Genomic DNA, 21,739 nt, shown 5'->3' on the forward strand with positions numbered 1-21,739 from the left:
ACTTCAAAAAGGTGAAGCAGTGCTGATTACGGCTCTAACTAGGATTATTAAGGCAAGTATAAGGTTAAATTATATTCCATCAAAATGGAGATTGGTAAGGGTTATATTCATACCAAAAAATGGGAGGCACGACAAATCATTGCATCCAGAATCATTCAGGCCTATCAGTCTTTCATCAATTTTGTTAAAGACTATGGAAAAGGTGTTGAATGATTTCACCAATTCAACTTCAATGTTCACGCTTCAATTAACTAATTTTCAGTTTGCGTATTAATTCGGAATGTCAAAAGCTACTGCTCTCCATACCTTGGGAACAAAAATTGAAAAATATCTTTCAGTTAAAGAAATTGCACTCTGCTCCTTCTTGGATATTGAAGGAACTTTTCATAACGCATCCTATTGCTCTATGATTTACGCCATGAAGGCAAAGAACTTCGTCAACAGGATTCCGACTATGCTTGCAAAAAGGGAAATCACTTCTAGGCTGGGTAGCTCATCTATAACAGTAAAGGCAATGAAAGGTTGTCCTCAAGGAGGAGTTCTCTCACCACTGCTGTGGTCTTTGGTTGTAGATGATCTTCTAAATAAGAAGCCTGGAAGCAAAAGGTTTCGAAGTTGTGGTGGGCTTTGCGGATGACTTAGTCATTATAGTAAGAGGAAAATTTGACGTTATCATTTCTGAAAGAATGCTAGAGGCCCTAAAGTTTACCCAGTTTTGGTGCATTAAAGAGGGCGTAAGTATTAATCCATCAAAAGTTGTAATCATCCCCCAATCTTTACTAGAAAGAGGAAGATTAACCTAAAAGAACAGGTCAAATACCTAGGAGTTATTTTGGACGCTATGTTGAATTGGAATGCTCAGTTTGATTCTGTGATTAAGGGGGATTTCCGGTTCAATTGACCTAAACTTTGGATTTTTTTTCAGGGAACTGGTAAGAGTTAGAGACCTGAGTTTTTTGTCAAATCTTTATTCATTCTTGCTCTACAACTGGGAATTTTTTCAAGTCCAAAAATCCAAAATGGCGTCCAATATGGCGGCTGCTCTGCGGGTACTTCCCAAAACTGCGAGCAGCCTAGAGGTCGCAAATCGTCACCTAGAAAGAAAATCGGCTCAGTTTCTTGAAGAGTATAGTTCAGAGAATGGAATGAACTAGAATCTTTGAAAAATCTCAAAATTTGACAAAATGGCGGTAACTAGGTAAATGATTTTTTTTTCAAATACCCGCCATTTTGTATAATTTTGAGATTTTTCAAAGATTCTAGTTCATTCCATTCTCTGAACTATACTCTTCAAGAAACTGAGCCGATTTTCTTTCTAGGTGACGATTTGCGACCTCTGGGCTGCTCGCAGTTTTGGGAAGTACCCGCCGGGCAGCCGCCATATTGGACGCCATTTTGGATTTTTGGACTTGAAAAAATTCCCAGTTGTAGAGCAATACTTCCAACGAGGACCAGTGATGAGTATGAATGGAGAATGAGTATGAACGGATTGGGAAACTGGTGGTCCTAACATTCGTCAAGGCTCAATCATATTTTTCACAGATGGCTCAACAATTGGAATACGAACAGGTGCAGGCATCTTTGGCCCGGGACAAATATTACAGTTGCGATGGGACATTTTCCAACAGTGTTTCAAGCGGAAATTGTAACCATACTTAAATGTGTACATGTTTGTCTGAGGAGGAAATATTTGTATTTTTTCTGATAGTCAAGCAGTGCTGAAAGCACTGAGTGCTTACAAATGTACACCAAAGATCGTCTAGGAATGTATTCTCTCGCTTCGGCAACTGTGCCAGCGGAACTCAGTAAATTTATATTGGGTACCAGGACACTGTGCCATTGAAGGGAATGAAAGGGCAGACGACCTAGCAAAGTTAGGCTCCAATTCACAGTTTTTTGGCCCAGAAACATACTGTGGAACATCATACTGTACGGTAAAAATGGAACTCAAATGCTGGGAAGAGCAAAGGGTGATGGCCAATTGGATGACTGTCACAAACTGCAACCAGTCGGAAAGATTTATAACTCCTAATATAACATACACCCACATTTACACCTCTTAGAGCTCAATAAAAGAGCTCTTAGTATATACACTGGCCTAGTAACTGGACACTATCATACATTTATTTGTGCAACATAACATTTAAGATAAGACATAATCAACAATAGTACGCCACAATACTCGGTTTGGGGCAGCCGCTCTCCATCCTCGGTTATGCCCAATGCTCGCTAGATCACGCTCTACCTGGTCCACCCATCGTGCTATCTGCGCTCCACGCCTTCTTGTGACAACCGGATCAGTAGCGAACATCAACTTTGCAACATGCCCTGCCCACCGCATCCTTCCGGATTTGGCCACCTTCTGGATGCTGGGTTCGCCGTAGAATGCAGCGAGCTCGTGGTTCATTCTTCGCCGCCACTCACCGTTCTCCTGCACACAGCCGAAGATCGTCATTAGCACACGGCGCTCGAAAACTCCGAGTGCTTGCAGGTCTTATTAGCGTTCTGTACATGGTACATTTGGTGCGGGGGTGTATCTTTTTTGACCGCAGTTTCTTCTGGAGCCCGTAGTAGGCACGACTTCCACTGATGATGCGCCTTCGTATTTCACGACTCACATTGTTGTCAGCCGTCTGTAACTATCCAAGGTAAACGAATTGCTCCACTACCTTGAAAGTATCCCCGTCTATCGTGATATTACTTCCTAGACGAATCCTGTCATGTTCGGTTCCGCCTACTAGCATGTACTTTGTTTTTGACGCACTCGCCACCAGTCCGACCTTTGCTGCTTCGTGTTTCAGGCGGGTGTATAGTTCTGCCACCGTTCCAAATGTTCTTGCGATAATGTTCATGTCGTCCGCAAAGCACATAAATCGAAGGGATTTCGTGAAAATCATACCCGGCTGTTGAGCCCGGCTCGTCGCATTACACCTTCTTGAGCGATGTTGAAGAGTAGGCATGAGAGTCCGTCACCTTGTCGCAGTCCCCGACGAGATTAGAATGAACTGGACAGTTCACCCGAAACCCTGACGCAGTTTTGCACACCGTCCATCGTTGCTTTGATCAGTCTGATCAGCTTCCCAGGAAAGCCGTTCTCGTCCATGATTTTCCATAACTCTGTGCGGTCGATACTGTCGTATGCCGCCTTAAGGGGGTATTCCCGATCTTTTTTTTTCAAAAAATCAAATTTTTTTTTTCACGTTTTTTTGTACTTTAGACTATATACTTTCATCCCCCCAAGCCGTTTTCCGATCAGCGAATTCGGTGTCCAGGCATAGCTGACTAATGGTAAGAACCCCCAAATGGTTTTAACTAAAGTCAAAACTTTAAACGCGTTTTTCTCGAAACCACATTTTTTTTATCGGGCGAAGATTTTTCTCAGAAACTATAAGAGATATTGACTTGAATCTTTGCGCATTTTGTTCCTTATTAAATTCTTTGGAGCTTCTCCCACTTTCAGCCAAAAATATTAACATTTAACATTGTTTGAAGCACCTTAAAGTTGCAAAAAAGCGGGCTAAAAATCGCCTGTTTTTTCATATGGCCGCCATTTTGTTAATTTGCAAGATTTTTTGCTGCCAACGGGAGAAGCTCCAGAGAATCTTATGCAGATTATTAATTTCATCACGAAATCTGTTTCAGATGAAGCCGTTCCAGAGAAAAGTCTTCGCCCGTCCAGGCGTTTGCGGCGAACAGGGGTCTGTTTGTCGCCATTTGGTGACGTCTTTTTTATGTCGAAAAAAATTTATTTGTAAACTTTAATGTTCAATAAACAAGAATCCCAAAGAGTTAGGCGCATTACTATTCATTTTCCTTGAAAAAAAAATTAATTGAAAAACAGGCCGAAAAAAGGCAAAAGATTGGGAATACCCCCTTAAAGTCGATGAACAAATGATGCGTTGGGATCTAGTATTCACGGAACTTCTGGAGGAAGATCTGGTCCGTTGTCGATCGGCCGTCGATGAAGCCGGCTTGATAACTTCCCACGGTCGGTCATTTTAGGTGATAGAGGACGGAAGATGATCTGGGATAGCACTTTGTAGGCGGCATTCAAAATGGTGTTCGCTCTGAAGTTCTCACATTCCAAATGGTCGCCTTTCTTGTGAATGGGGCAGATTATCTCCTCCTTCAACTCCTCCGGTAGCTGTTCAGCTTCCCAGATCCTGACTATCATCCGGTGCAGGCAGGTGGCCAACTTTTCTGGGCCTATCTTGATGAGTTCGGCTGCGATACCATCCTTACCAGCTGCTTTGTTGTTTTTGAGTTGCTGAATGGCATCCTTAACTTCCCTCAGCGTGGGAGTTGTGTCAGTTCCGTCCTCTGCTGCACTGACGTAGTCGTTTCCTCCATTGCGCTGGTCTCCCGTGCCTACGTTCTCCTCGCCATTCAAGTGCGCATCGAAGTGCTGCTTCCACCTTTCAATCACCTCACGTCCGTCCGTCAAGAGGCTTCCGTCCTTATCCTTGCACATTTCGGCTCGCGGCACAAAGCAGTTGCGGGATGCGTTGAGCTTCTGGTAGAACTTCTGTGTTTCTTGGGAATGGCACAACAGTTCCATTTCCTCACACTCCGCTTCTTCCAGGCGGCGTTTTTTCTCCCGAAAGATGCGGGTCTGCTGTTTCCGCTTCTGTTTATACCGTTCCACGTTCTGTCGGGTTCCATGCTGCAGCATTACCGCCCGCGCTGCGTTCTTCTCCTTCAAAATTGCTCTGCACTCCTCGTCGAACCATTCATTCCGTCGACTTCATTCCACGTACCCGATGATGCTCTCGGTCTCGGCTGCGTCGGTGATGGCTGCTTTTACTGTACTCCAGCAGTCCTCTAGAGGGGGCACATCGAGCTCGCGTATGGCCACTGGCCACTGGGCACTGTCCTAGTAGATATTACATGAAGAACATTGGTCGAGTTCACAGTGATATCTGTCGTTTCTGTAATTTGGAACGTGAAACCTCGGAACATCTGCTCTGCAGTTGTGGTGCATTACACAAGCGTAGATCTAAATTTCTTGGAAGTGTTAGCTTAAAACCTAGTGAAATTTGGTCTGCAAATCCTGGAAAGGTAGTTGGTTTTATAAACCATATTATATCGGACTGGGAAAAGATGTGTCCAGGCAATTAACCATCCACTCGTTAAATAGTGGTCGGTTTGCATGATACAAACAGCAAATAGGGGTAAGAAGCAATAATTAGAAGTCAATTTAATACAACTAAATTGAAGAATTATGGTCTAAAATGTTGCCTTTGAACTCAGTATATGATCCTATGCTGAAATACATCTATGTTATCTTATTATCAGCTATAATTCTCACGTAGACCAAATACTGGAGCTAGTGCCAAAACTGGCTCACCTAAACTAGTTTTTTTAAATATATGAAACCAAAATATACTTTTTGAGATATTTGAATTTTGAATATTTTTTGTTTTGATTTTTACTCGAAATTAATAAACAAAAATACCGTGTATATTTTTCTCAACACAATTATCTCGGACGTCATTTTGATCAGAAGTGACGTTTTCGACTATAGTAGGACGGAAGTTAAATCAAACACTCAGCATTTCTCAGAAGCAATGAGCGGTTGAATCGCATCAACTTCAAGTAATCTTTGCTTTTAATTCATGCGGTGTTTTAAAGATAGGTATTCAATTTTTTTGCGCACATCGGCACATAGGTTTAAATTTATAAACGTATTTCCAACACATGCAAAATTCGCCTTCTATTTCCCCAAACAATTTCAACCAAGCAAGCACATAAATCGTCATCAATCAAGATTAACTATGCTGGAGCCCATTATAAAACGGACTAATTATAAAGTCAGCAGTTTCGAATTTCAAATAAATTCAGCAACTTCTTACCAAGTAGGCACAACATTTGGACTGAAAATTCAGCATGCCACCGTACTTTGCTGGTTTTATTGATTTTTCCTTCTTCTGCAGACCATTATCTCGCATCACAAACGGCAACAATAGCTCCACTAGATCTGCTCTTAATTAAGTTCAGTGCTTTTTAGCTCCTTTTAGCATAAACTACCCATCAGAGAGGTGCTTCCACAAAACATGATCCCTTGTTATCCCGCTAAATGTTTTGCAGATTGCACAGAGAGGGTGAGACTGGCTGGGAAGGGAATTCACAATTCGACAGTTTCGCATTGCATTTGCATATCAAGCAAGTGCTTGGCATCTTTCTCCTGCGCTACGGCAGAGCGGAAACGCGCAACTATCAGTTGACTTCGGTTCCGCTGCAAAACACTGACCTATGCAAATGAGCCGTCCATCGTCGTCTAGCTAGGCGATACCATGCAATGCACCGGGTTATGCCGACTTACGCTTCCACCAACCCAACCATGGTGTACGAAGCAATTCGGCTGTTGGTAGCTTTACTTCTCCACACACGCACACACACACACCATTCAGTTTCTCAAATTTCCACCTGGAATGAGACATCGGACGAACTCTGCTACGGTACGCCGATAATGGGTTTGACCTGTTTATTAGTAACCGATTTCCAGCTTCGAACGACATGACATGGCCAGCCGGTGGTATTGCAAACAGATTGAAACGTAAATTGTGGGTTCAGATTACATCCGTCTGCATCTGCTCGAGTCAGCCTGGGTCACTTTGTTCTGGATCTGGACCAAAGCAAACCACCACCGGCGAGACCGGAGAAGTCAAATCCTTTTGAATTCGACATCGGAGTGCCTGATGGTGGTTGATTTATCCACACGCTTGTGCCTATACTGTACGGTTGCTATCGAGTTTCGATTGGCCCTGGCAGGACCACCTACCGATTCGCTTTTAAATCACACAAATCCCACCGACCGATACAGTACAGTGCGTGTCAGAGAAATAGAGCCACCTTAAATCTTATTATCATTAAAAAAAACATTGTACCTATGTCTGTTGTTTGTAAACCAATGATTATGAAATTTTCAGCTCCTATGAAATATGTTATCGATCCTCACAATTACACGTAATTTGAATATTGGCGAATGATCAAAACATTGATTGCTCCGTTGATTTCAATTGTTGGTCTAGATTTATTGAAGATCAAAATTTGAAATGTCTGTATTTTCACAGCAAAAAATCTTGTTAATGACAAAAATCTGCATAATTTCGTCAAAGTATAGAATCTTGAAAATTTTCTAAAGTTCGTTTTCTAAAGAATTAATCAATTAAAAAAATCTCGAAATCCTACAATCTTGATTTTTTGAAGAGATGTGTGCAAAACATTAAGTTCCAATAGTGAGCGACAAATCTGCTTCCGGCTGAACATAAAGTAACAACTACATTTACCAAGAATTTTATTATTGTTATGCCTGAGATTACGAAAATCTTTTTCCGGTCATTGTTTTCTTTTCACTCCGGAATTCTTCATAAGTTTTAACACAGAACTTTTTCTGGAAGTTAAGTTGAATTACATACATTATTCTTCGTTTTAATATGACGCTATTCAAATTTCAAAATAGCCAATTGACTCTACAAGAGAGTTTGCTAAAATGGCTTGTTTGCCCATTTTACAAAAACAAAATTAATTAACTATCGTGTCGAAACGGCGCCGGTGGTGTTGTGGTAAGCGTGATTACCTTTCACCCCAGCAGGCCTGGATTCAATCCCAGTCGGCGCCGCTGGGATGTTCTGAGGCATAACATCTCTGATCACGCCTTCCTTCGGATGGGAAGTAAAGCCGTTGGTCCCCGGTTCATGAATTGATGGGTCGATAGGTATGGTCCAGGTGTGGGAGCTGCCTTCCTGGCGCGTCGGTAGCATTGGTGCTCAGCACGGAAAACAAGATCGACGGAAAAAACAAACCAAAGGAAAAAAAAAAAACCATCGTGTCGGTCACCATGGTTAATTAAACAATAAGAATGGAAAACAAATATTGCTCCAAACGAGCAATCAGAAATCAGGACATCTTTTTTTTTCTTTATTATAGGACATCTGAACAACAGAAGTACATTTAAAATTATTTAATATTTTGCTCAAAGAGTCAATTCAAACTGCTCAAAAAGGAAGAAATGATTATCTATCGGAATTATTATATAAAAAATAATGCAAAATATATTCCACTTATTTGGAAAATCTGAGAAATCTGCATATGTTTTTGAAATTTGTAATCTGTATATACAGATACCTAAATAAAAATATTGAAACAAAAATCTGATGATTACAGATAAATCTGTATATGTGGCATCACTGTTACATGAACTTGATTTTCGAGAGGCACTACATAGCCAATGAGATCAACCAAAATTTGAGTTCAGTTTACTCCTTAATCGCAAAAAGTGCAGGAACTCAGCGATGAGTAAATTTGCCTCATGTTTTCCTGCTGGAAATCCTCGAAAATATGCCGGCAAATGAGGAAAATTGACGAAAATTTAACTCAGTCTAGAAGTAGTACCAATAGACTGAGTGAATTCAATCTTAACTTTTCTTATATTCGGGATGTATTTCCTGGTAAAACCCAAAAAAAAACGCAGGAAAATTTACTCAGCGCTGAGCTAATGCACTTTTTACTATTTACGAGTAAACCGAATTCAAATTTGTGTCGATCTCATTGGCCGTTTAGGCAGAACGATACTGGCCAAGTTGGATGTTATAAAGTGATAGATTGATAGAAATGAATGTTATTAGAATAGAAGTATTTTTTAAGGATTTCATGAGAATATAGGAGGATAGACCAGCCTTTTACATTACTGTGAACTTTTCGAGATTTAAGACTGAATTCTAAACAACCCGACAATGGCTTTATTTTCCATATCTTAGATTAAACAAAAAAACTTAAACCTTGAACCTTGAACTAAGACAACATTTCAGGATTCTGACACATTGAAGATCTGGAAAAATTTTGATGAGAATGCCAAATGAGATTTGAGGAGAACTGTAGTCCTCTAAAATTCACTCTTTTTAGAGCATCTGAGCACAATTCTAAAGGAATTTGATTAGAAGTGCCAGGTAATTTTGAGAAGTATTTCATTTTGAAGATACTATCATCAGGATTATGAGTAGAAATCAAGGGAATCCAAAAGCAACTCTGAAGGAATTTCGACAAACTTAATGATGACTAGAATGTAATTCTGACACTGCCAACAAACTTCTTTCCTTTGTTTAACGTTGGTCTCTGTTCCGCAATCTAGTGCCAATCACCGACGGACATCGATTGCCATCCATTGACGGCAATCGAATGTGCAGGAAGGCAGCTTCCACACCTGCGCAGGATATCGCACCCATTCAATTCAACACATATGGGTCGGGACAAACAGCTTTACTTCCCTTCCGAAGGAAGACGTGACCAGAGATTTTTATGCATCAGCAAAATCCCACCAACCTCGGCTGGGATTGAACCCAGATCCACTGGGGTGAGAAAGCAGTCACGCTTACCACTACACCACTGGCGCCGGCACTCCCAACAAACAATTGAGCTAATTAAAAGCTGAATAAACTATTTTTTTCCTGATGAAACCTATTTTTTTCCTGAATAAGCTCTGAATCAGCTTTCAATGTTTGTTGGGCTACTAATCCATCAATCGATCAGAGAATTCCAAGCAGAGCTCAAACGTGAAACATTGCCCATTACAAACATTTACGAAAAGTATCACACAAATCGGAGAAGGTCGATCAATCAATCGATCAGAGAATTCCAAGCAGAGCTCAAACGTGAAACATTGCCCATTACAAACATTTACGAAAAGTATCACACAAATCGGATTATTATTTGTTTCGCTATTTTTCCTGGAACTCAATAGGAAACTACTTTCTCCAGCAAAGATGTTCAGGAAAACAAGGTCTTGCTAACTATGACACAAATAATAAACATTAGATGGCGTTAGTACCAACATGGGCAAGTTGCACTATTCGGCCCAACTCCTACTAGACATAGAAATAAGTGAATTTTGTTAAAAACAATAAACATTGGATTATCGGCTCCGTAAAGCTAGCATGACTGAGCCTTCCGAATAAGCGAACTAGATAAAAAAAGTTGCAACCCTATAGATCTAGAAGGTTTCTGTCTTCGGCAAAGTTTTTCAGATGAACTATACACATTCTATAGACTAGATAGAACGATGTAGTCTTCGGAAACGTTGATCAGGTTAATAAGAATCATTGAAAGAATCACTTCGTGCGGGAACTCTCTACTAAACAGTTCGCAATCCAATAGGTTATATCCATTTTTACATCTTTAAGCTTCCATTTATTTGACCATCTAAAATATAGTAAATGATTTGAAACCAAAGCGTCCCCTGTTTAGTGAGTTCAAAGCCCATAATCACATAACTATACCATACGAATACAGAATCAACCAGCGATAAGACTAGCATCAGGTAGAGATGAGTTGAGCTTACAATAGGTCTTACCTATCTGCACAACTTTACCCAAGAGAGCAACCTTCTACTTGTCGAGCCTCGAGTTTAGTCAAGTAATTAGAAGTCAAATCTCGATTACTTTATCAAAGGTACGTATCTGCTTTTGTAAACAAAAATTCAAACGTCAATTTGTCGATACCGCTAGCACTCCCACGCAAACTAACAACACCATCTTGTTGGGGAAGCATTACCCTTTCTGATGGTGGTGTTAGTTGCGTGAGAGTGCTAAGAGTTTCGACAAATTGACGTTTGAATCTTTGTTAAAAAAAAACAGGTGCGTCCCTTTGAAAAATCATAATTCTAGACTGAGTTTATCAGCATCCAACAGTTCTTATCCACCTGAACAACTTTCATGAAGATAGCAACCTTCTAGTTAAATAGTTAAGTTAATTATTTGAAACCAAATGCACACTAGAGCTACCAGGTGAGTGAATTATGAATTGAACTGTTTACCCTCCAATAAGTCTTGTCAATCTGGACAACTTTGCAAAAGACAGCATATTTCTGTCTAGTCGAGCTCGCAAGTTAAAGCAGGCAGCTAGATTTCAAACGGAGCACTAGCACCACCTGTAGCGGGAATTCGCAATAAGTCCATTGTCCATTTAAAAAGTTTTACCAAAGAGGGCAACCTTATATTTAATCTGTCAAGTGTAAATCAGACAAACTATCGACAGCTGGTAGGTTTTGTTCATCTGAACAACTTTGCCAAAGACAATCAACTAGAAGTCAAACGGTACAGTAGCACTGCTTGAGCGGATCCGACAGTCATTCAATAAACCTTTTCCCTCTGTTGAAGATAGAAACCATTTTTTAATTATATTAAATTATACGTGCTGAAAAAATATGGAAATTAGTTTGCTCTAGATCAATTTAACCTGTAATTTTTTTGTTATTTTCTCACGGAGTCGAGCTTTCAAACTAAAACAAGCAATTACATGTCAAACGGTACACTAGTGCCTCCTAATGCGGGAATTATAACCTGTACTGTTCACCATCTAATAGACCTTATCCATCTGAACAACTTTGCCGAAGACGGTAACCTTCTATGTATTTAAACGCTATTTGACCTGGAACTTCTCTACTGCAGTCTTCGGGGTGGCCACGGCCATGTTAACTATCCCTTTGTCAAGCACCTCAATATCTTCCCCTGATTTCTTGTTGTTCAAAAAAGTACCTCCAGCCACAATACCAGCGTACGGACTGCTATCACTCTGTTCTTCATATTGATCTAGCTTGCTTCTACGGCTGCTTCCGGTTCATCCACTTAGGACACAAATTCATCCAGTGCCCCTCCACCTTGCACACCGTACGAAAAAAATCATGGCAATTTCTGCGATTTAGGGGAAATGTATGTAATTTCGGCCTAAGTGTCCCTAATTTGGGCCCATACAAAAATTCAGCAATCGACTGAATTTTCAATAGCAACCAAACATATCCATTAGTACCGTCCCAATGACGCGTTCATCAAAATACAATTGATAAATAGCAGATTTTTAGCGATGGGCCCAATCTTAGATCCATAGGCCAACATTAGAGCCTTTTCCCCTATATCACACAAGTTATTTTAATTAAGTAATGAAATTGGGTTGTTAGCGGAATGCATAAATAAAGCAGCAAAAAAAGGTTATCTTCCATTCAATTCCACTTAATTAATTTTGGTATCCATGACAGATACGTATTTCGACTACAATGTGCAGTCTTCATCAGTGTCATTCCCACTAAAGAACTAAACAAAAGGTGCACTTAGATTTTTTCGCAAACAAACATCTCTTACAAACGTCCCTTACCGATGATATGTGCTTACCTCTCAGTATGTTCAAACTTTCCTATACACAATTAAATTGACTGCAAAGTCGCTAAACCGTAAATCAAAAAGAACTTAACAAAATCTAACTCCCCCCCCCCCCCCCCCCTTAAGTTCTCATCCCATAGGTAAACAATTCAAGAACACAGGTATAAAAATGAAACTACAACCAAAGATTTAAGTAAACTAAAGGAAACAAATCTATACAACTCTTTAATAAGGAAAATCCCAAAGGTTTGGTGGCCATCATAATCAAAGCTGAAGGTGGCCCCTAACAGTTTCAGTTACCTACTCTGAATAATGATTTCGGATTAACCCGGGTTTATTCAATTGGATGATTTGTGACAGGTTATGACAGACCAAAGCCGGCGAGAGAGAGAGAGAGATAGATAGAGAGACAAGGGTCAAAATATTAGTTATATTTCATATAACCTTGTTGACCGACACTACCACTACCACCACTCATCGCTGGCCAGATCCTTGACACCCAAAACATTGGCCGCTTTCCGGTAGAAGTTGTAGCGTCTCTTCGCAGCAGGGTGCTCCGGACCCCCTTCTATGGGGTTAATCGCCTTGGTAGTCATGCCGAATTTGTTCTGCTTAGGGCCGCCTTCCGGACGGACTACCTCTAACCAGTACCAAACCGAAACGCGCATCGACAGGTCCGGATCTTTGGACACCAAAGCCGGATTATGAACCAGTCGATCATTCCCGAAGAGCGCCCGCGAAGCCTTCCTGTAGTTGTCCTCCCATGTCAACTGTATAAATCCACGTCCAAAGTATCGCGTTCCGTATTCCTGACCGGCACCTCCGCCATCCTCCTCTCGATTCTGGAAGCCACCGCTCTCGTGGATCAGTTGCGCCAGAAACATGGCTATTTCGTTCCAATCTTTTGTGAAATCATTGATCCGGTTGACAATAGTCGAGGCCAGACTAGATGTGATCGAACTATATCCGCATTCGGATAAAACTGCCTGAAGCTGCGACGTCGACAGTCCACAGCCCATGGTTGGATGAAAACTGATTACTCGGATGTCTCCAAGGTTGCTAAATACTAAAAGTCTATTGAGAAATTGGCTTACAGGTGGTGTATCTAATTGATAAATCATAAAAATCATATCATATCTGCGTAAATACTTATCTATTTAGCAAAAACAACACAAATAGCTTTGATTTCTTGGAAACTTAAATCCGGCGACGAGTATCGAAATTTTGGTGAGCAAATTCGTCGAATCCATATAACAAAAAAAAATCTCACATCACCAGTTGACTTTATTGCACGGTTGCACTACTTGGTGAAATTATGTACTATAGTGTTTCGTAGGGTGCGATAAGACGTCATTTGAAAAGAGTTGTACAATATCATAGTGATGGGCTTTTCGAATGATGGTTTGCTAATATGTACAGGGATGAAGTAATGAAATTGGGTTGTTAGCAGAATGCTTGAATAAAACAGCAAAAAAGGTTATCTTCCATTTAATTCCACTTAATTCATTTTGGTATCTATGACAGATATATATTTCGACTGAAATGTGCAGTCTTCATCAGTGTCATTCCCAGTAAAGAACTTATCAAAATCTAACCCCTTTAGTACTCATCATTTTTAATAATGGAAAGTTTCATTCAAATCGGAAAAGGTCGTATAAGCACTTATACGCATTTTTTTACTGTTAATACAAGTAGTTGCAAATAGTTAAACGTGCCCCTAAGGTTTGTTTATTTTAATGAGTTATGATTTTTTTTTAGCAGTGCTTCGATCTTCTCCAAAAATTTTAATTTTCTATAATATTATCCAGTGATGTGCATATGAAGGCTAGTTAGAGTGATTGAATAGAAAATTTCGGTCACACTGATTTTCCGTAAAATTGACTTGCCCCATATGTTTGCACCGCATAGGGTAAAATGAAATGAGCAAGTTAAAATGGATAAAAAAAATCAGCACAGTTGTTTGGCGAAAATCCCAGAAATAGTAAAAAAATGTGCACATTGGTACTTAAGAAAACAATATAATTTCTAGTTTGTTTAAAATTGAAAAAAAGGAATTTGAGTTTTACAGCTTTAATTGATTGTTGCTCTATCCAATCAATTAAAATGTTTTTCATTGTTAAAAATTATTATAACGCATCAATGTATCATGCTTCATTCGTGCGCTCTTTCATCATCAAGTTCGCGTGTATCCCTTCGCATTGCTCAATTTTGGGCAATGAGAAGTCGGATTCACTTGCGAAGGTGGGTAAGGCGACATTTATGATCGACAAATCGCCTATGGTGAATTTTTCTCTATTTATCGTCAGCAGTCGCTCGTTAGCTGGCAACATCATCCATTGAAGGGAGCTTGGGACGATGGCTACATTCAATTATCCCTAAGGTGCCGAAGTTTGCATGGTTCAAAGCGTTGGACTTGGGTCGAGACTTCATACGCGTGATGTCTCGTCTCATGTCCAATCACTATTGTCTAAACGCTCACTTGTTCCGTGTGGGGTTGGGAAACAGCAATCTCTGTGAATGTGGACAAGGTTACCAGGACGCTGATCACATCCTTTGGTCTTGTGCGGTGTATCGTGGAGTCAGATCACATTTGGACGATTCCCTTCGGGCTCGAGGTAGACAACCCAATGTTTTGGTTCGAGATATCTTGGCTGGATGCGATTTGGAATAGGGGAATTTACGTATTTTCGTCAATCTAAGCAGCTTCCGCACTTCTATTAGCATTTTCTCAATGTCACGCACACATATGATGTGTCTGTTTGTTTACATTCATCTGCTGCTAGCTATTCTATCCATTCCAATCAACAAAACTGTCCAAAACGGTTTGAAAACGTTTTTAAGGCGCTACAAACTTCTCAGGTGAGTGTGACTATTGTCGGCAGCCTCTTTTACTTCGGCAACCTTTCCGTTTAAACTGCGTGTAAACCAGCTGTTCTATTATCGGCAACACGAAATCAGCCGTATTTTGATGTGCTTATGTTTCTTTTGCAGAAACACCTGGCATAACAGGTTTGCTCAGTCGTAAAAATGTATTAGGATTGAAGCTGAAAAACTAAGGAATCGTTTAAATACATTCAGCGAAGTGTTTTAGTGAGAAAATACATCGAAATTAACGTTTAAATTGTGGTTGCCGAAAACAGTCGATGGCTGCCGAAGCCATCATTTACCCTATATGACACTCATATATGAATTTATGAAATTTGGTTTACTTAATTAATTTGGTATGTTTGTCAGGATAAATGTGTTTGCGAGAAAGATTGTGTGTGTGTGTATATACATTCCTTCTGTAGTATTCATGTTCATCTCATGTTGAAATCATCAGTTCTTTAGATTTAAGTAAGTGTTCTAGAAATTGTTACCATATTAAAACAAATGAAATTCGTAATCCTCTCAATTATTTCCCATCCTTAAATTGTAAAACTCCCTAACCTCGAGACGACTGCGAGTAATTGGTTAAACTCTAGTTTAAAGATTCTTATTGTAGAAGAAAAAGAATATATCGGCTCTGTAAAGTTTATTCGACTGAGCCTGTACAAATAAACGAATTAACAAAAAAAAAATGTATTATAAATTTACAGGCAGTCTGGGGTCAACTTATTGTAGTAACACTAAATATGTTCATATTACTAATAAATTACATTTATAATGCGAATAGTTATCAACAATTGAAAGTATTTTGTATAATGTTTATTTCATTGTAATTCCTTGGTTATTGTTCTGGATGTACTTCACTACTAACCGTACACTTTGGGAGATACTTGTTATCCCGCCATGGGCTCATAATACCCACAAAGGTTTATTTTATACATGAATAAACGTGTGTTAAGGAATGTTTCTTTTTTTTAAATTTTCATCGTTAAACTGCTGTATTGTTAGTGTTACCCCACGTTATGGGGTAAGATGAAATAAAACACAATATGATTGTATGCTTAAAATTATGTTCATATGTGTAATTTTATATTGTTTTTATAATGGAAAACTCTTTCATCAGGGTGGCAAGTGAATTTCCATTTTGAAATTCGTGGTTTTTTAATGGTTTTCCTTGTCAATAATTTAAAAATTTCCTGGTTTTAAAAACCATGTATTTAAAAAAAAAACATGTATTTAAAAAAAAACCATTTTTAATAAAAAAAAATTAAGTGAATCCTTGTACCATCATTCTTCGCGCAATGCGGAATTTTACAAACCAAAATAGGTATTAAGGTAAAGAAGCTAGTAAGGAGTCGCGCTACTTCGTCGTATCATGGCGCCCATTTCCGTTCTATGTGCTAAAACTATAATAGCAAAGCGTTTTCACTCATGATTTTGCAAAAACATCTTTGCTTACAAGATTAATTACGATTGACACTGAAACATTTGCGATAACCCGTGATATTAGCGATTTTAGGGGTGTATGACGAAGAAAAGCTGAGATACGACGGGCTAGCGCGGAGCCCTATCTAATGTCTGAAATTTAGAGATCTATAAGCTCCTAAATCTTTAGATTTCTGTTTTTGAAGCTGCGATTTTTATTTTTAACTTTATCATTGAAATTTATAGCCAACGGGCTAGTTTATCTCAAGGTGAAATTGCGAAGTGTGATATGAATGAGGACTCTTTAAACAAACCTTTGCTTCTAACAATTTTACGGATTTCCAGTTTGTTTAAAGTTTCCGCAAATTGTCAACGATTAGGGATCTTATTTATATGATTTCAAAATCATAGGATTAAAAGATTTCATAAACAACGCTGGTTTAATAACTCTTATTATCAAAAAGACTGACTGCTGAAGTTCATAGAAACTCCCTAAAGTTCGTAGAACTTCCCTGAAGCATTAAGGTCTTTCCTGAAGGGTTCATTGAAGTTTGTATTGCCTAAATTTCATGGGACTTCCCCGAAGCTCGAAGGACTTTTTTTTAAGATCTTAGAACTTCCCTGAAGTTCGGAGTTTTTTGAAATTCATACGAATTTCTTAAATATCGTAGAAGTACCACGAAGCTCGTAGCAATTCTCAGAAGTTCGTAAGACTTCCTTCAAGTTCGAAGAACTTTCTCGAAGATCTGAGGACTTCTCTGAAGTTTGAAGGACTTAACTGAATATATGAGGACCCTAAATTTAGAAGAGCTTCCCTGAAGTGCTTTCAGGCTTTAAATATCGAAGGATTTTTCAAAAGTTTGTGGGTCTTTCCTTAATTTCTTGGAAATTCCCTGAAGTTTGGAGAACTCCCATGAATTTCGTAGGACTACCTGTAGTTCAATCGACTTCTCGGAAGTTCTAGGAACTTTTTTGAACTTTAATAACTATGTTATGCTTCTTTTGTTTTGAGAATAGGATTTATGTTGTAGCTAATGAACTAACGCTTCTATGGGGCTTCCCTTAGCTCAGTCGGTAAAGGCGCAGCTACAAAGCAAGACCATGCTGGAGGTGGCTGGGTTCGATTCCCGGTCCGGTCTAGGAATTTTTCGGGTTGGGAAATTTCTCGACTTCCCTGGGCATAGAAGTATGATTGGACTTGCCACACAATCATATCAATGCAAAAATGGTACAGGCATCGAAAGCTCTCAATTAATAACTGTGGAAGTGCATCTAGAACACTAAGTTGAGAGCACGCAATAAGCTAATATGCGATATGCAATAAGCTTGAAATGCGAAGAAGAAGAAGAAGAAGAATGAACTAACGCATCGGAACAAACCTATTATTGATTTGTGCACAGTGAAATCATTGATATTATTGATCTTTTCTGATCGATAGAACGGGAATGGGCGGTTACGACGAAGTAGCGCTCTACCCTACGACAAATCACTGTCAACATTTCAAAGGGGCGTAAATGCTTTTGTTAACAATGGCTTTAGCCGTCAATTTCTCGCGAATAAAATCTCACCCTTCCAAAATAACAATGCTAGCTGGTAGAGGAAACATTCCTCTACCTGTTGGTGTCATTATTTTTCATGGTTGAGCTTTTATTCGCGAGAAATCGACGACTAAAGCCATTGTTTACAAATGCAATTATGACTACAATTTGCAGTCTTAATCAGTGCAATAATGTCAACCGGTGATGTAAGATTTATTTTCATTAGCTTGAGTTTATGCGTCAATATAAAAAAGCATGCTATATTGTACGTAGCCCCCCCCCCTTTTATCTAAGGGGCTACCCTCTATGACCCCACATGTCAAATTTGGTTCCATTTGCTTGATTAGTTCTCGAGCTATGCAAAAATTTATGTTTCATTTGTATGGGAGCCCCCCTTACAGAGGGGGGAGGGGTCTCGAATCATCATAAGAACCTTTCCCTGCCCCAAAAACCCCTCCTTAAAAAATTTCACGCCGATCGGTTCAGTAGTTTCCGAGTCTATAAGGGTCGGACAGACAGACAGACAGAAATTCATTTTTATATATATAGAAGATAGAAGATAGAAAATTCGACGCATGTGCGCACCAAAATTTCGATTATGTATGTTTACACACTTAGAAATTATCGCCGACTTCGGTAATTTTTATCGGAATCTGAACAGCTGAACTTTTCGGTAAAATATATGCAATTCAATTCAGTTGCTTTTTCGCTATTTTGAAACTAAATCTCCACTAAAATGACAAGATATGATCTTTTAAACAAGGTTCTGATTTCGGTAAAATTTACCGAACACGGAACCAAAATCTTAGTGTGTAAGTTTCCAAGAAATCACAGCTATTTGTGTTGTTTTTGCGAAATAGATAAGTATTTACCCAGAACCCAGCGCAATTGATATGATTCATCCATTTTCACCCCCGTAAGCTAATTTCACAACAGACTCTTAGTATTTAACAACGGTGCAGGCGTCCGAGTAATCAGTTTTTATTCAACCATGGTTCTATCAACGTCGCAGCTTCAGAGCATTTTATCCGCTTGCGGATTTAGTCCGGTCGATTCTAGTCTGAGCTCGATTATTGTCAACCAGATCAATGAGTCCATGCGTGATTCGAACGAAGCGGCCATGTTTCTGGCGCAACTGATCCACGAGAGCGGTGGCTTCAAGTATCGTAAGGAGCAGAGCGGAGGTGCCGGTCAGGACTACGGAACTCGATACTGCGGACGTGGATTTATACAGTTGACATGGGAGGACAACTACCGGAAGGCTTCGCAGTCGATCTTCGGGGATGATCGACTGGTCCAAAATCCTGATTCGGTGTCCGACGATCCGAACATGTCGATGCGCGTTTCGGTTTGGTACTGGGAGTGGGCAGTCCGTTCGGCCGGCGGCCCTCAGCAGAACAAATTCGGCATGACTACCAAGGCGATTAACCCCATGGAAAACGGTCCGGAGAACCCTACTGCGAAGAGACGCTACAACTTCTACCAGAAAGCGGCCAATGTTTTGGGTATCAGGAATCAGGCCAGCGATGCGTGGTGGTAGTGTTAGTGTCGGTCAACAAGCTTATATGAAATATAATTGAATATAGCTATACATAGCTGCAACAACATTCCCTGTTGTATTTGATGATTTGGACGATGGATAAAAACCTCCTTTATCAAGCTAGGTGGCAAAAATAGCACGAAAACTGTTTTCATAGCCGTGATTATCAAAAGAGAAAGTCGATGAAGAGCATCGATCAAAGCAGATAGGCCCTTTTTTCAGCTCTGTATAGATATATTGAAAATTTCGTGCAGATTGGTAGTGTTTTGTGTCTTTCTATACTTTATCAAACAATCCAAAATGACATGACATGCATAAGAAACCATTCGCACCCATTTGAATATGCACTTCAAAAGTCTCAGAAAATTGTTATATTTATTTTTATATTCCCCACACAATCACAAAAACTTATCAGCTGTTCAACTGATTGCACAATGACTCAAACAAACATCCACAACACAGAGCTATACCGCTAGCATTTTAAGTTCCAGTAGAGTAGTACACAGGCAAAAAAGTGCGCGTTTGAGCGCATATACTGTCTGCGGCTGTGGAGTAGTTCTAGTGACGTTTATCACTACCCAAAGCGTGGGGCTTGGCGAAAGCATTTTTTGGCATTTTAATATTTGATGCCTACATACGCGCGCGCACTTGGCTTTATCAACTCGACGCGAAGTCTGGCTGGAGGGATTCAGCAGGGTCGCAGAGCAAAATTGTAGTTAATCGTCTGAAGGGTCGATAAGCTAACTGGGGACTCCCAGCAGGTTCGAGCTTCAGAATAATGGTCGCTCTTTATTGAATAATACTTCCTTTTTATACAGTTTGGTTTTCAATACATTGTGTGTGTTCGAAAGGGTGACTAATTAATAGAGTGAGACGGCTGGAATGACATCAAATTGCTTAGCCTAGCTTTGCTGTGCAGCCCGGGTAAGTTAATTTTGTTCGTTTTGAAAAAAAATGGAGTTTGTACGATGGTATGTTTTTTTTAATCTGTTCGGGACCTAACACCACTGCGACCAGCAATGTGATCTATTGTAGTATATCCCGTGTCCTTTGTTTAGTGCATGCCGTATTACTCCGTCTCTATTGAGAGGTGATGAAGTATTCGATTTTTTACAGTTGTAATTCTTGCATTTATCGCAAGGATCCGACTCTAATTGAAAGGTCCCGCTATCTATACCCTTCGGAGTGTTGAAATTCCCTCCAAAGGTGCGCCATTTGTTAGTCAAAATTGGATTCTTTAGCAACAAAATTAAGGAATGACACCGATAATGACCATGCATCAGAACCCTAGTCTTAGCCACTTTGAACTAGAGAACAACGAATAAAAGATTAGGAATCACATAGATGAAGACTAACTAACTCATTTTTTCCTTGTTTCAAGCAAGGTTGCAAAGACTCATTTCAGCTAAAACAATGTTTTTCTAAATTATGAAATAATCAGATGCCATGATCAAATTTTGAATTGGTAGGATACAAGAAGAGGTTGCAAAGAATGTGTTTGACATATTAAACCTGTTTATTTCACTTCATGAGAGTCACAATCAGCGATTTTTCACAAACTCACTCACTCACTCACTCACTCACTCAGCGATCAGCAAATCGCTGATTGTGACTCATAGAAAGCAAAATTTACAGGTTTTATGTTTCCAACGCATACTTTGTAACCTCTTCTTGTAAGTTACAAGTAAAACATGCCATCATACCATCTTTTAGTTTTATTATTCCGAAAAACATTATTTTAGCTGAAATGAGTCTTTGCAACCTTGGTTTCAAGATCATCCTCGGTGGACAAAGCCGAGTCTTGTCACTATCAACAAGGCATAAAAAGTAACAAGGACTAAGATGCGTTCCTTTGATTACTGAAAAATCCTGTTCCCCTAGTTTGAAGCAGTCAGGACTAGGAATCGGTGGTAGATCTTACATCCCGTAACGTACCACGGAAAGGTGATCTACCCACGTTACGGGGCTAGATGGTATGTTATTTGGGAATGCCCCCACATTTTTGATCGGGCGTGTAAATGATTTCCCATAGCGAACAAGTTGCAAAGTTTCATGGTAATCTGAAAGGGCCGAGTCTGAAATTCCGATTTTAGCTCATTGGTCTGGATTTTCCCAAATGACACTCGGTATCGTTTTTATTATTTTCCAGGACGCGTAAGCACTGTATGTGGCCTATACGTTGCACCAAAGAGCAATGTGGCATCTCACATTAAAAACTT

At 39.7% G+C, this 21,739-nt stretch overlaps 4 protein-coding genes across 4 annotated transcripts in view; 2 read left to right on the top strand and 2 right to left on the bottom strand.

Annotated features, from left to right (window-relative positions):
• LOC135698966 (actin-histidine N-methyltransferase-like) overlaps nucleotides 1-21,739 on the bottom strand; it is a 326,729-nt gene that overhangs the window by 229,828 nt on the left and 75,162 nt on the right. The gene's annotated exons all lie outside the window — the stretch shown is intronic.
• Nucleotides 1-21,739, top strand: part of LOC135698953 (uncharacterized) — a 195,880-nt gene that overhangs the window by 101,575 nt on the left and 72,566 nt on the right. The window lies entirely within an intron of this gene.
• LOC135698926 (uncharacterized) lies at nucleotides 12,614-13,168 on the bottom strand. Its single transcript, XM_065219077.1, has one exon. It carries the CDS (start codon nucleotides 13,166-13,168, stop codon nucleotides 12,614-12,616), a length of 555 nt encoding a protein of 184 aa, XP_065075149.1.
• On the top strand, nucleotides 18,985-19,827 carry LOC135698918 (uncharacterized). The gene has a single exon (XM_065219070.1). It carries the CDS (start codon nucleotides 19,077-19,079, stop codon nucleotides 19,518-19,520), a length of 444 nt encoding a protein of 147 aa, XP_065075142.1. The 5' UTR covers nucleotides 18,985-19,076; the 3' UTR covers nucleotides 19,521-19,827.

The sequence above is a fragment of the Ochlerotatus camptorhynchus genome, unplaced genomic scaffold (genome assembly GCF_037179485.1).
Source record: "Ochlerotatus camptorhynchus isolate MF236.1 unplaced genomic scaffold, CSIRO-AGI_Acam_v1.1 ptg000099l, whole genome shotgun sequence".
NCBI classification, from domain to species: domain Eukaryota; kingdom Metazoa; phylum Arthropoda; class Insecta; order Diptera; family Culicidae; genus Ochlerotatus; species Ochlerotatus camptorhynchus.